Genomic DNA, 15,853 nt, shown 5'->3' with positions numbered 1-15,853 from the left:
CGTACAGATAGAAATGTGTATTTGATACCATTTCCTCATTTTCAAATTGCATGTTGCACTGTGCTGCATCCTCGGTTACTGGCTTCTGAAACATGTTGCGGCAGATGAGCCATATTGTCAGACTAGCAATGAACATCCCAATATCTGGTACAAATAGTCTGATCACGTTGCCAGCATCTGCTCCTTTCACACTGTATGGGATGGAAAAAAAACAAAAAAACAAAGAAACATTTGTTACTTCTAATGACATTTTCAACTGGAACAGAAAGTTAGCTCAAGGCAAAGAAAAAAACCCAAAACCCCAGTAGTAAGAAAGCTTCACAATATGGGAAATATGAAGACCAAGGAATTCTAGGCAGACAGATATTTTTGCTCTCCAGAAGTACAGAGGAATTGATTATGCACTGGGAGTTCACATACTCATATTTTAGCGATACTCAGAATTTTGATTAACCCTATTCTGAATCCACTTTGTGGAAAGCAACACAGGAACGACCTTCAAATTCAACAAGAAAGATTTCATCTGAGTTCCTAGAAGATCCATGTGTATAAATTGCAATCCCTTTACTGGCATCCTTTGCAAAGACAACAGCACCCAGCTCCACCAAGGAGGTCAAGCAAAGACAAGATAGCATTCATGTCACCCCTAAGTGTGCCCTAATCGTTCCCGGCACACAGAGGAATAACCAGATAGTCTGTAATATTTTAATATGTTTTGTTACGTTAACTGTTAATACATTTTATTCAACCAGACCTCTTAAATACCTTTTGGGGTATTAAAGTACTAATATTTAAGTACAAATATTTAAATATGAATTAAAGTGTTAGGTCCCTGCCAAGAAAACCTTTCTTCTCCTCCGAAAGATTTGTAAGGTTGGATGAATTTTATGTAGAAAAAAAATTGCACCGCTTCATTGTGCAGATTTAATTGTTTAGGCTGGGAAATATGACTTTACGGGTTTGGATGTGGTGCCTGAATTTGGTTCACTGTTAAAATGGAGAGCTTGGATTCAGATTTAGTGGCACAATGAACAGTTTAGTAAGCTGCTGCATGGACTTACTGAACTTTTAACTATTAATGAGAGGATATATCTTAATTATTTGAAAGCGTACAGCATATACCTGCCAATCTTGAAGTTAACACATTTTAAATATGCAGGTCCAATTTTAGTTTTAATTTTAATTTTTCATAGGGCTTTATGTCCATAATCAATTCTGAGGACAGGTGAGGCACCTGTATAGCTCCTTGGGCACAGGTGAGTGTGCTAGACCAGCTCTTCATAGCCTAAACTGGTAGAAAACCTTGATAGGTTGTTTTATAGATGCAAAAGAACAGATCACCTCTGGCCTTTCTTTATCACAACACTAGCAGCTCTGAAGCCTAAAAAAAGCTATTTGCGAAGGAGTTACCTGCAACTGCTGCGATTAACTGCAGATCTAGAGTATCTAAAAAGTCTCTAATGTGATTACGATACAATCACTGTCAGGAATCTTGTTGGCCTGCTCATATGTCCAAGATCAAATCCTACATTTCCATCACTGCTGCTGACCCAGCTTTTCCACTGCCGTATATCTTGCAAAATAACATCTGCCCAAAGTGGGAATAAGGTAAGTGACCGGAAAGCTAGCTTTAATGTTTGTTTCAAATGAGTGTATCATGGGAAACAGTGAGCAATGTGCAGGTCTGTGGGATACCGTCCTGTAGCGCAATTGTGAAATGGACCCAGAGGTACTACTGAATTAGTTCAAAACAGGAGAGGGAAAATTCAAGCTCTAGTTCTTCTTCTTCCCATGCTCAGACACAGACACAGAATAAACCGACAAGGCGCTGCCTAAGGAAAACAACTTAAGATTTGAAATGGCAGCTTCTTGTAAAAGGAAAGGAAAGAAATTGCAATCATGCAACCAGAAAACTTCCTCCTCTGATGCTCTTTGCTGTTATAGATTAACCCTGAATGGTCATGCACTACATGGCAGCTAAGTACCTTGAAAATGTTTTGCTAACGACTTCGAGTTGTACTGAAGCAGAGAAAAAAATTAAGTCATTGAAAGGCTTGTAAAAGAGTTAGATGGCAAAGTCCTTGCTGGATTGCTTGCACGTTTCTTGTGCCACTGCTTCAAGCAAAGCATGCTGTAGAGTCAACTGGCATATGACAGCATAGCCGATCTGTTTAACATTACAGAAAATACAGGCTTGACATGTGTCAGTTCATTTTGCAGTACTGCAGCTCTTACTGTCACTGAGGATTAGCTAGTCAAGGCACTGAGTCTGCACTTTCTCCTCTGGCAGAAAGCAGTAAAAAATACACGTTTAATGGACCTAATTCCCAGCAACAGCGTACCCAGGTTTCACAATAACAATAGCGAATTAGTTTCACTCATCCTGATTGTTATGCTGAAACCTGCCTACTAAAGCCGTTTTACTAAATAAGCCCCAACAAAATCTGAGTTCTTGATTTTGAAAGTATCACTCAGGCATTTTTTAGAAAGAGTTGAAAAAAACCTGAATCCAGTATTAGTGTAAGGACAGTATAAATTTGCTAGTGTCATATTGAAAAACGGATCAGATTACTTCTGTGTAATACTTCTGCAAGTGAGCTTTTTCTGTACACAGGTATGGAGTCCCACCTAAAATTAATTCTGCATCACTTCTGAACTTAAAGCACAAGTCCACCAGATTCAACCACTCACACACGAACGAATTAAAAGGTGGTAGCCTTCAAATACCAGCGTTTCTTAGTCGCACCAGGTTCTCCTTCCTCACATTGTACTCCCGTGGAGCCACGCTGGGTCTTCCTTCGCGTATCCCACTCCCCAGAACAAGGGGAGATCCCTGCGGGAGCACTGCCTCTGTTGCGGCTCACATTTCTTTCCACTAACCCAAACCAAGTGCTTCTGATCTTTCAAAATAAATCATTTAGCATGTTGTTGTGAAAGATGTAATGTACAGTTCAGGCTAGCAATAGAGAGCCTGAACAGTGATACTTAACCACAGAGCAGGGAAAAACTCTGCACATGAATAGTTTATTCACCAAAAACCGGTCACAAATGTATGCTGTCCCCATCTCCCCATGAAAAGGAAAACAAATTGACCTCAGTGTGATAATTAAAAAGGAAACAAAAGATCACTTGAAAATAGAGAAATGTATATTCTTCTCTAAAGCAGAATAATAAACTGCTTCATTCGACCCCAAGCAATTTGCTCCCCAGTTTTTCACAGCAACAGCTAAAACAAAAATCAGTTATTCCCACTTGTTATCTCTGGCAGCACAAAAAAGAATGGTAAATACTGCAATCATTCCACAAACATTTCTCACTTTATTTGCGCATTCACACATGGTCATATTTTGCATTTGATAACAGTCTATGCATTGTGCTCTTTGCTCCAAAAGAGGCTCTCTAACGACAAAGTTAAAACAGAAGCACAGGAAACCTATTCAGGAGATCTCCTAGAGAAACAGCTTTTTTTTAATCCCTGCAAGAATTGCAGTGTACAATGAATTCGTCATAGCCCTTGATCTACAACTAGTAGAGCATCATTTATTCACCTAAACGAAATGATTTACCTACAGGGCAACTTTAATTGTAATAGATACCCCTGACTGAAGCTTATAACTCAGCCAGAAACATGTTCTGAAATGTAATTACAGGAAACGGCAGCTTTACAATGATTTTCCCCCCTTTCGTTCTTTCTTACAGGGCGCAGAAGAAAACAGGACACCCCCCCAAAAAAAAAAATTTAGGGGTTTGAAATGTTTTTCTACCTTCCCTTGACCAAGTAAATTACATTGCACGCATTTTTTAAGACAAGGGACTACTACAGTTAGGGTTGCAAGAGTTCCTCTGTAACAAAAATAAATTTTGTGGGACAAAAGGGATTTTATGACTTTTGCATCAATATGCGAAACTGTTTTATCATATCAACAGATCCCTAATACAGCAGTTTCCTCATCAGTCAATCTGTGTTCTCCTGTTGTTTTCAGCTGTATACTTTAAATTTAAACTACTTTAGAAAGACATCATCTTCATTTTCTGTGTTTATACAGAATTTTTCTAGGATTGTGTGACCCTGGTCCATTTCTGAAGTTCATTGGTGCTAAAGAAATTACTAGGCAAAATCTCCCAGTTTATCTGCGTTGAGAATAGTTAGCTGTGGACATGCAGGTTAAAACTGCTCTCTTACTTCATGTATACTCACTAGCAGTCAAACAAAAAACCAACTGCCTTGAAGAAGCGAAGCCAGCATAATTTAAACATTACATTCTTGCTTGGTGGTCTAGAAATCAGCATTTCAGTTTTCTGAAAATAACATTTGCATTTTTTTTCCTTTCTAGAATAACCGTTTCTCACAAATTAAAATTATTCATCTTCTACTGAATGCAAAAACCTTTGGTGAACAGTGAAGTGTTAATACTGCCTTACCTGGTCTGATTTAATTTCTTTAGAATGGAAGACACATTACCTTCCTCTTTATTTCAGGTTTACAGCATAAAACCAGAAAAGCAGCAGAACTATTAGAATTCAAATTGCAATGGCTTCAATAGAAAAAAAGTAAAATACATAGTAACACACATGTAAAGCAACATGTATAATAATATATAAAATAATCCACATGTAGAATCAAGAACAATAGTCTTCAAACTCTAAATATTTAATATTTTGTTACAAACAAACAAAAAAAAACCAGGAAAAAAAGAACAACCAGTCTTTCTTAAACAGAACTCAAATTAATTCAGCATCAGCAATATATCACAATGTTACGCTTATGTTAAACGATAAATCAATGCCTCCAGATTAAAGCCCTGTAAAAAGCTTGATTTTTATATTGGATACTGGGTAAATTTAAATTTTATTTTTTATCATAGTTCTAAAAATTTCTCAAAAGCCTTATTCACTGCATACTATGCTATCTTTTCTTTTCTCCCCTCAGGGGGTTTCTGTAGCACCTGTTTACTTTCTAATTAATTGATTTAATAAAACTGCAATTAGGTAACACTGTATTAACAGTTTACAGGTGATAAACTAAGGAAGAGATGCATAGATGCTAATACTTTCCATTCCTCTTGTTTGGTCACTGTGAGACATCTGATATTTCCAATTGGATCTAATATTTCAGAGTAATTTATGCATCACCGTAGATGTTTACAGCGCAATTCCCATGGGCTTCATCTGCAACTGTAATCACTTGGATTGCAGGCAAATCAGACCCAAGAATCATAAACGCGTGGACTGGAAACGTGGACTGGCAGTATCACACAGGTGCTATGCGGTACTGTGAATGACTCATTTGTTTATCACTAGTACCCTCTCTGTGATCCAAAAATAGTGGCAACTTTGAGGGTACCAAAGGCTAAAAACCAGATTGCCTTAGAGATGTGGTTGCTGATCCTTGCCATTGGAAGTGGGTCTTGGGGATGGTTGCAGCTGGAAACAAGTTAAAGAGGCGCCTTGTCCTCTCTCAGTTTGAACTAAGGATGAAATGTCTGCCTCCGTACTTACTCTGCTGGGAAACTCACATTTAACTTCTCTGGGTCTGAGGTCTGCGGACCCCGTCTGAGCCACAACCAGCACTTCAGTGAACACAGGACACTCACAGTCTATATTCATGCTGGCATGACTTGTCCATGCTGGTTCAAAGACAAGTTAGATGTGATGTTGGTTCACACGGCAACCTTGATATGACCCTCAGGGCAAAGCTCCGCCGTGGGTAAAGTATGCGAGTTGCTGAGCACTGGTAGGTCTGCCTTTAGTCCTTTCCTTACCTCATGCCCACCCACAAATTGAAAATAAATTATGTTACAAAAATAAAATACAAACCCAGTAATATTAATTTTAATATCCACGGGGCTGTGTACGATCACTGTTAATCCTGTACTGCCTTAAAGTGACTGTCCTCTCAGTTTATGTAGAGCATGCCGTATGTTTTACCCAAAATACCTGAAGTTGCACTTTGAGAGAATTTTGGTCATGCAAAGTAAAAGAGTGGGAGGAAGAGGGAAGCAAAAATGCATAGAAAACTACTTATAAAAATATTTAGCATGCACTGACCTACCCAACATACAAGTTCAAAGGGCTCCTGAAGTATTTGTAAAATCTTAATTACTGCTTACAAACTATGTCTGCATGGATTCAAAAACCAAAAGTACACTTTGCTTTCTCAGGAAAGATACCTTGCAATGAAGAACACTTTCTGTATTGCAAAAGTGCTTAACCACGTATTAACCAAATATTTGCTTTCCAAACACTGCTATGCAGAGAGAGAGCAGCTATTTGAAACTAAATGCACATTGCCAAGTTTTTGGTGCCTCACTGCTTGCATAAAACATTCAACATTAAGAAATTATGGATATGTGCAATATGTAAAATGTTGGTTCATGCCAATTTTTCTTTTTTAAAGCACCCACTGTTTCTTGTTGTTCATTGATCTTCTAATAAAGGGCAAATTCCAGCTTGCCCAGGGCAGCACGCAGAAGACATAAAATTTAGCTGGGATTTAGCAGCTATCACGCAAAGCACACAGCTGTGCTACTGCCAGACTCGTGACAGTACAACATCCAGCTCGCTTTGCCCATGTCCTGCAGCTCCAAATGTGGAGCAGGACTGATGCTGCACAGCCAAGGGGAAGTGAGCACATTCCCCTCCACACCCATGGTGCTGCACGCGCCAGCCCTCACAGCGCTGTGGAAATGACAAGCCCATTCTCTGCACAAATTATTTCGGGTCAAAATGGGCATGTGATCCCAGATGGAGGCAGAGCCAAAGTGAGCAGAAGAGACCTGAGGACACCTCAGCTGTAGGTGCATGTTGGTCTGAAATCTTCAAAGAGACTTTCCACTGTGAGTATGTACACTTTTCACTTGCTTCTCACTTATGCACACATTGTATAGGGATTTGGCTAAAGCACTAATTCAGTATTCATTGATCACTGCAAAACATTCACAGTTAAATCTGTCCATAAAGCTCATAAATACTTGGTGACTGAAAGCAAAGTGTTTACATAAAGGCATACAGATATCCATATGTTCCACAATGTTCCCGACTAAAAGAAAGTGCTGAAAAGACTGAAGCAGGCTGACATTCAGTGATTATTTCAGAACATATTTGTTCCCTCTTTCTGCAGCTTTCACTCGTTGGAGCACGAACAGATCATTTGTTCATTTCAAACTACTTTTTATTTCATTCTATAGCCAGCAAATAATATAATCACAGAAAGTAAAAGACACGTCTAGATTTTCCAGTCAGCTGCATATGAGGAGGGAATAGTATTTCCCCCAATTACAGCAAGCGACATTGTAAATTACTGTCATTTTACAAAGCCAGATTACCCTCGACAGAAAGGAAAGGCACGCAGCCACCAGGAAATGCCACGGTTCAAGCTGGAGTGCCTATCGCACTTCAGCGGAGTGCCCACTGCGCTTCAGCAAGTGCATGGGGGACCCCTCCAAACCCCCAGCCCCATTCCTAATTCAAAATTATCCAAGTGCCACATTTGCAGGGATGGGACCATTCACCAAGACCCTCAATTCTTCCACATGAAACAGCTCCTGGTCTACCCTGCCTGCTCTGGACATGCTCATCTTTCTCTCCACAGCGTCAAGCAGGACAGGACAGAAGGCAACATCTAACCTTACCCACTGTCACCACCTGAAAATCCCAGTGGCTTAGAGGCAAAAGCACATGGGCATTGCGGGAAGCAGGCCCCAGCCATCAGGGGCATGAGTGCAACATCTCCCCTCACTGCCCAGCTGATTTCCATTAAAACTGGCCAAAAGAAACATCCTGATTTACCCTTGGGGCACTTTGCTCAATTCTATAGCATCAAGTTGAAAAAGAAGAGCCATAGAAATCAGTGGGAAACTAAATGTCCCAACGCCCTGAGATGTTGCTTCTTATTTTTCTGTAAATGGAGCATACGATACAATTCCTGGGTGGCAAACACCCCATGTACATGTGGGAAGGGAGAGGATTAGTTCCCTGCACTGCTTGAGGCTATCTGCTCAATGGCTGGGATGTGTGGCCACCAAAGACCTCTCTCAGGTGTGGAAGGCAACTGTGGTAGTGTTTTGCCAGTGTGGGAGACTCCTACCTTGGCTGAGCATTGAAAAGGACAGGATTGCTCAGATCCAAATGGGGCAAAAGGAGCTGAAGGTGAGTGCTCCCGCTTTTACCTCCAAGCTGGGTGCCCTTTGTCAGCACACTGCAGCAGGCTGGTCAGACCCTGTACATGGTACATTAGTACGCCACCGGCCACAGGCTTCCTTGTGTTTCATGTGCCAGTTGCTATTTGGAGATCTCACATGATTTATTCATGAACAAAAACCAACAAAAGCAAAATAAAACACAAAGCCAAACCGTTAAGCATGCATCCTAGAGAGTTTTTGGATACTAATTGCAATGCTGATTGCTCTCCAGATTAAAACAAAGACTGGCTCACATTCTGCTGCTGGTGGGTTTACCACTGTATTGCTCCCAGCTACCACTGTACTGCAGGAAGCCGTGCCGTGCCAAGAAAAACACTGACAACAGTCTCACAACTCAAGTGCTCAAACAACGCAGGCCATAAAGTACCTTCTATCAGATGTTCGTTTCCTTTCAATCCCTAGGTTAAATGGCATGAGAAAAGTTAGCCAAAATTAATTTAGCTGAAAAGAAAATAAGCACAAGGGGTGGCAGGAAACGAGCAACCTAAAAACCTAACGCAAACAGTTGAATAAATAAGATTCCTACTGAATGGAGATGACTTCTGAGAGGACCTTGTGCCGCTGCTGAGGCAGCCCAGACCATCAGATCAACATGACACAACGACATGCTTCAGAGGTGCAAGAATTATACATGGAAATTATACAATTGTCCGAGCGCAGAGAAAATTGCAGTTAGCAAGGAGAACATATCTGAGGTATAAAATCTAACACTTAGTAACTATGAAGCCTCAGTTAGAGATTGCTCTGCCATCGCTTCCTTCCTTCAATTTCATGACACTCCTTTACTTGTCATAGCATCTATTAGTCTGTAGGTACCTAAGTGACATGAGGTTGCTCTTTTTTTTGCAAAGTACCTAGACTACTGTAGCATGCTGTTAGAAATGACACAGAGTAATAATCATCCAATTTTCAGCTTTTAGTTTCAATGTGGTAGGAATGGATTATTTTCTCATTAAGTTATCAAAAATATCCCTGTTCAGTTTTAAGCTTCATTCCCCTTTGATCTCATTGGGTTGCTGACTGCACGTGTGCTGCAGTTGTTAGCGGAAAGTAAATTTACCTATTTGATTCAAACTCTGTGCCTCACGATCTCTTATTTGTCTCCCTGGTTTTATCTAAGGCCCACCTGTGAGCATTATTAAGTCTTTTTAGTTATTTAACCACTGGTGTTGCATAAAAAAGACTCAAAGCTGCCACCGTGGGATTTGGGGATTCTCCTCTTATAAATATACAGCCAATATAACACTCTTGTGGAGGGTGCTGGCAGAGAAGTATCAGGATGAAAACAGGCGTACTGTGCTCTGCTAACATTTGCTAGATTGAATGACCCTCTTCCACAGCTCCCTCTCTTGAAAATCTAAGTCTCCTACTAGAATAGAATAGAATAGAATAGAATAGAATAGAATAGAATAGAATAGAATAGAACAGAACAGAACAGAACAGTTGGAAGGGACCTACAACGATCACCTAATCCAACTCCCTGACCACTTCAGGGCTGACCAAAAGTTAAAGCATGTTATTAAGGGTGTTGTCCAAATGCCTCGGGGCAACGACCACCTCTCTCAGAAGCCTGTTCCAGTGTTTGACCACCCTCTCAGTAAAGAAATACTCCCTAATGTCCCATCTAAACCTCCCCTGGTGCAGCTTTGAACTGTTCCTACGTGTCCTATCATTGGATCCCAGGGAGAAGAGCTCAGCACCTCCCTCTCCACTTCCCCTCCTCAGGAAGCTGTAGAGAGCAATGAGCCTCCTCTTCTCCAAACTAGACAAGCCCAAAGTCCTCAGCCGCTCCTCACAGGACATGCCTTCCAGCCCTTTCACCAGGTTTGTTGCCCTCCTCTGGGCTCATTCAAGGACCTTCATATCCTTCTTAAACTTTTGGGGCCCAGAACTGCACACAGTACTCGAGGTGAGGCTGCACAAATGCTAAATACAGAGGGAAATACTAGGTGCACCACAGTCTCTTACTTTTTTCTGAAAGCACCGATTTTAATTATTGTCATCTTCCTGCCATAGACTGCAATGCTGTCTACCTTAAAAATAATCCAGTTTTGACCTATATGGTTTCAGACTTCTTGCTGAACGAGGAATCACCCTCTTTCCGCTCACTAATTAAAACTGTCTTCACATGGTCATACTATTAATATTCCATATTAAACTGAATGGGCAATCAATGTTTTGCAAACATGCACAAAATTGAAGCGCGCGCCATGAAAAGCTGCTAAGTTAAAGCCTGTACCGTTCCTAATGGGAGAGGAGTGGGAAAGGCATAAGAAGCCTCCCTGACTCCTTCTGTTGGAATTGTACCAGTCACTTCGGCAAAACATCAGCACTGCCAGAGTAAGTCCCAGCGCGGAGACAGGACTGAAGGAGCAGCCGGAGCCGAGGGTCTGGTCTATGAGCACGATTTTGCAAAGGGATGTGGCAGCATATGTCTTATTTCCGACTCAGGAACTGCTCTCCAGAGGTCCTCCCCAAGCACCTTCATCTAGAGTACAGACTTGAAGAAAGTTGATACACCAGGTAAAAAATCGCAATGACGCTGCCTGCGATTAACAAAGCTGTATCTCAGCTCATATGGATTCCTAAAGCACTGTTTCCCAAAAAACCAAGGCATACCAGAAATAATGAAAAGAGATTGACTAGGAGGATGTTTCAGAGACTTCATTAAAAATTAATAGAGATCTTTGTCTTTCAAAGTTTTATCATCTCTTGGACAGTAAAGAGTAGGAGGATAAAGTTCTTTGTTCACTCGTTTTGCCATGGAAAGAGAGAGCCAGATGATCAGCTGATACCAATTATAAATTATTGGTCAAGATTACAGAAGGAAATGAAATATGGGGGCAGACTGATCTGATTTCTAGCAGCACTGAACTGGAGCAGATGTGAGCATCAAGTCCTGCATCTCTTCTTTCCTCCCACATGTATTTTTCTCTTCTGAATGGTAGCCCATGAAGGGAAATCTTGGCTTCTCAGTAAGTTCCCATAATTCATCCAGATTTCACAATAACAGTATATATTCCTTTGCGTTCTGACAGTGTGCAGAGGCCATGAGTCCCCAGTGAACCGGGGGTGTTAACCTCCGCTCCATTTTTCTCATCATATGCATATGGAAAAGAATATTTACTGGCTGCTTGGAAGAGTCAGTACAGAACATTTACTCATGTCAAAAAAATGGGAAAAACCCTATACTATGGAGCTCTCTTCCAGGGTTAGATTAATTTTTCAACACGAATGTTATTTTCTGAAATAAAGAAACCTCACTCTTCCTCTATTTTTTCTGATTAATTATTCACCAGTTTACACCACTCTTTCACATTAGCTCGCCATTTGCCCAGAGCATTTAATAATAATCTTCTTTTTTAATACAAAGTCTACTAAAATTTTCTGTTCATTCAGCTACTTTCTTTTTTGCATATAGAAAAGGCTTTCATGTACCTGACTTTATTTCTTTTAGTTTTCTAGTTACTCTGAGCATTTCCAGAGCTCTCAAACAGAGGAGTATTTGACCACACTTCAAATGTATTTTAGGACACAGTGAGGTTGTTTCAACTAGTGTATCATGATGAATGTGCTTTAGATACAGAACTAATCAGTTTTTTACTTAAAAAAATCAGTTTTTTACTTAAAACAACTTTATTAGCTGGAAGAAAATTATTAAATGAATGTGAAGGAATACTATTACAGAATCCACAAATGTATTCTTTCACCTTTGAATTATATCAGGCTTTATTTTTATATCACTGTATGACTTCTTGTCCTTGTTTTTTGCATTCATGTGCTTTATTCTCTTCACTGACGAGTTTTCAATTTAAAAGTTACAGCTGATTTGACTGTTCATTCACAATTGCATCTGCTATAGCAATGAATCTTTTGGTTGTGCAATCACTTGCCAATGTCATCACATAGCAGGGGGATGCAGTCTGATGGCAAATACACACATACACTTAAGCTACAGGAAGACAGCAAATAAATAAAAAGTAATCAAAGTAGTTTTTTACATGCTGAAGCAGAAGAAAGAAATTTTATGACACTGCAGTGACAGTGGGAGGGGAGGGAAGAAGAGATGACAGAGACAGAAGAAGATAGATACGCTGCCGTTTGCAGCTATATGGAACAGATATAAAAACCGTACTACCGTTTCCACCCTGGCAGTCTGGTTGTCTGCAGTTTACAGAATCGGATATCTAACAGTTGCTCAATTCATTCTCACAGTGCAGAAATCGGGCTAGCATGCTGGAGGCAAGGTAGCTTAAAACCATTCCCCTTTTAAGACTGAGATGTAGTTACATGATTAGTGTTGCAAAAGAGTCTTTCACAGCTTAAACATTACCTTGAAAGTTGCCAAAGCTCTACTGGGGATCCTGTGTTCTCCTAAAGTTTCACCTTCTGCAGCCATGTGACTGTGAGAATCACCAACTTTTCCTTACAAAGAATACACATATCCATTTTCAGCCCTCACAGCTATGAAGAAAAGCTGTGAAATGTAAAGCAACTTCACTCTTAAAGGTTAGAAACCAGGAGAAAAAATTACATTAATTTTAAATCATTCCACTTTGAAGCTATTCATGATTATTTTTGGCATGCAATTTTTATTTATTTATTACTTTGACAATAGCAGAAAAGCCATGAAAAGACTTCAGGGAGTGTATCTTTATATCTGCAAAAGAAGTAATCAATGTAGCAAGGAAAAGGAAAATTATTTTTTGTTTCTTGCTAAACGGTATTACATACTGAAACATACATATCTTTGGTATCTTCATCTGAGTGTATCTAGTACCAGACATCTCTCTACAGGCAGGAAAAATAAAGGCATATTGGAAAATATTCACATTTTTCAAAGAGGCCACAAATAAGTGGCCAAGTTTTCAGAAATTATAGATACTGACATTCTGTCTGGAAATAAAAATTTTCACTGGTCCCAAAATTATGGATTTATATTTCCATGCTAAACCACCAACACTTCCCACCCCTAAACTGACTTCTGCATGTGAGGTCTGTCCTTAATTTAACATGCAGAATTACAAAGTCGCTATAATAAGAGATGCAAAATTTGAATTTCTGTTTTGATCCAAATTGCTCTAGTAGACCTACTTTTAAGACTGGAAGGATGGGACAAGGCCATATTAATTCCTATTTTGACCTGGGCTATTAAATTATTCCATTTCCCAAAGGCTATACACAGGGTTGGAAGCACTGGAAAGCAACTTTATAAAAGCATTTGGCTTGGCTTGGCTTCTAAATTCACCTTTGCTCTACTGTTAGAGAAACACTATGATGTATGTAAGCAACCTTCACCCATGCTGATAAATAAGTGTCAGGTTTGTTTGAAAGAGTTCTCCAAGTGGGGTATATTTCAAAGTTGACTTTTCTTAAAGAACAAAAGATAAAACAGGTACGAAAATACAGTGCGAAGCCATGTAAAAGGTCAGCTCCCCAGGGTGTGGTTTTAGAAAAAGCAACAACTATAAAGTTTCTATAATGCTTAACTACAGTACAGCTCAGGTGAAGTTTTACATGGATTTCTCCCCAGTAGTGTTTTCTATTTAAAATTTTATGCAAGCATGAAGGAAGAATGCTTAATGTAGTAAAATTGTTATTATATTAGGATCAGGCATATTAGGAAGCATAAGACTAAGGCAAGACTATTTTCAGCAAAAGTGGATCTTTTTGTCAAAAAAAAAAAAAGAACAAGGCAAAGGATTAGTGGATTTTTGGCTTTTGAAATACTGCAGTAGAAATAGATTTGGGCAGCACTTTCATTTGGAAAATCAGAAGCACAGCATTGATTCAGCTAAGTTCCCAGCACTTGCAACAGAAAGATTACAGACAAAATGTTTAAGAGTCATACGGATTCTTGAGTTATAAACCCAACTCCCAAAGTGACTCAGGCACTTTTTTAGTTTGTTATTGTTAATATTTTGTTATATTTGTTATTTTGATGCTTTTAAACAGTTCAGAATGTTAAATTCTTTGATTTTTAATGTTCCCAGAATCCAAGAGTCCCCTTTTTTTAAAGAAAAGAGACTCTTCACAAGCCTTTTGCTGAACTCAGCAAATTGGCCAAAATATGCCCAGGATCAAGCAGTCTTGATATCACTGCAAGTCTCTGTGAGACAGAGTCTCTAGTGAGGAAGTAGGACCACTGGCAAACGTATACTGACACTGCTGGTCCTCTATTTGATCTGGAGTTAAATCCAATTTGATCCCTCAGGCCCGAGAACCCTAACTCAAAAAAAAAAAAAAAACCCAAAAAAAGAAGAAAAGAAAAAAAGTGGGGAACCTGCCTATTCATAAAGGATCTTGTAATTAATAACACTGATGTGTTTCTCATCTACACGGAGTTGAACTTGAGATTTATCATAGGCACATCACGCGATTAAGAGACTAGTTATCTGCAAGAGCTCTGCCTCCAGGACGCTTGCACACCAGGTCTGCTGGCGGGTGCACAGGAGGCAGAACGGGAAGCAGCACTGTCATGCTTCCCGCGAGTAAGTGGCTCCTTGACCTTTAGCCTATCCATGCAGAGGATTAAAACACAGTGATCGCACAACTGTGCTTTGCTTGTATAACAAGCAACGTGATTTTCCTCTGGACTACCTGGTGTGATGTCCACCTTGGATTTTTAATATCTGAATTCTCTCTGGTTAGAGAATTTAGAACTCTCTAAATCCTAGAGAATTCACTATATTCTCTAAAATCTAGTTTATTTACTTATGCCACTAACAATCAATTTTCACCTTGGTTCCATAATGTTTACTCTCATGAGATATACCTTTGAAGTCTACTGAGTTGCTTATGTATTTAAGGACTGTGTGTTCAGACATCCAGAAAATTCACGTTGCTGCTTTCAATGTTGTTAAAAAAGGTGGTGTCAAAGTAGCTCCAATCAACCCAGAGGAAATACCTTTCTTGGCATATTACAGTGAGGTACTCTAGAGAATAGCCATGATTGCTATAATTATTTTAGGTAGAGATTGTTACCATTAAGGTAATTGCTTAAACAGAAAAACAGGGGATCAAAACCTAGAAAATCTCTTAAATCTGCCCAAAACAAATGAAGTTATTTTAGTGAATGTTTACATATTTCATGATAGATAGTTTTATCACTCTTTTTAATAAGGACAGCTTTGAGAAAATCCGGTAAGGAAGCAATTACTAGTCTAAGTGGTTTTAGCCATAAGGTGATCGTCTCCTGAAAAGCTTCAATAAAAAAGTCTCACTTGGTGCATCTCTCTTTACCGTCTCACAGGTGTGCAGCACAAAGGCTACAAACCCATCACTAGCAATATATTAAAAAATGTTCTATGACATGATTGTTAAGAAGAAATGTGTTTATTTTGCAAAAGGTAGGATAATATATTGCAAAACTTATGCAAATGACATCTGTCAAAAGTCAGCTTTTCTTATAACTAGCTTAAGTTTAAAAGTTAGCTTAAGTTTAAAAAGTATGCTAAAAGGACTGTTGGTAGAGAAAAGAAAAGAAAAGAAAAGAAAAGAAAAGAAAAGAAAAGAAAAGAAAAGAAAAGAAAAGAAAAGAAAAGAAAAGAAAAGAAAAGAAAAGAAAAGAAAAAGAAAAGAAAAGAAAAGAAAAGAGAAAAGAAAAGAAAAGAAAAGAAAAGAGAAGAAAAGAGAAGAAAAGAAAAGAGAAG

The 15,853-nt window shown here is 39.2% G+C and overlaps 1 protein-coding gene across 1 annotated transcript in view; it reads right to left on the bottom strand.

Annotated features, from left to right (window-relative positions):
* The window catches only part of PIEZO2 (piezo-type mechanosensitive ion channel component 2), a 270,740-nt gene that overhangs the window by 147,422 nt on the left and 107,465 nt on the right, over positions 1-15,853 (bottom strand). The window contains exon 6 of the mRNA XM_009318585.1: positions 29-191. Within this exon, the coding sequence (XP_009316860.1) occupies positions 29-191 (163 nt within the window). The remainder of the gene's footprint in view (positions 1-28; positions 192-15,853) is intronic.

This window comes from Pygoscelis adeliae, unplaced genomic scaffold (genome assembly GCF_000699105.1).
Source record: "Pygoscelis adeliae isolate BGI_AS28 unplaced genomic scaffold, ASM69910v1 Scaffold42, whole genome shotgun sequence".
NCBI classification, from domain to species: Eukaryota; Metazoa; Chordata; class Aves; order Sphenisciformes; family Spheniscidae; genus Pygoscelis; species Pygoscelis adeliae.
The sequence above is the reverse complement of the archived record's forward strand: the minus strand, read 5'-3'. Positions and strand labels throughout refer to the sequence as shown.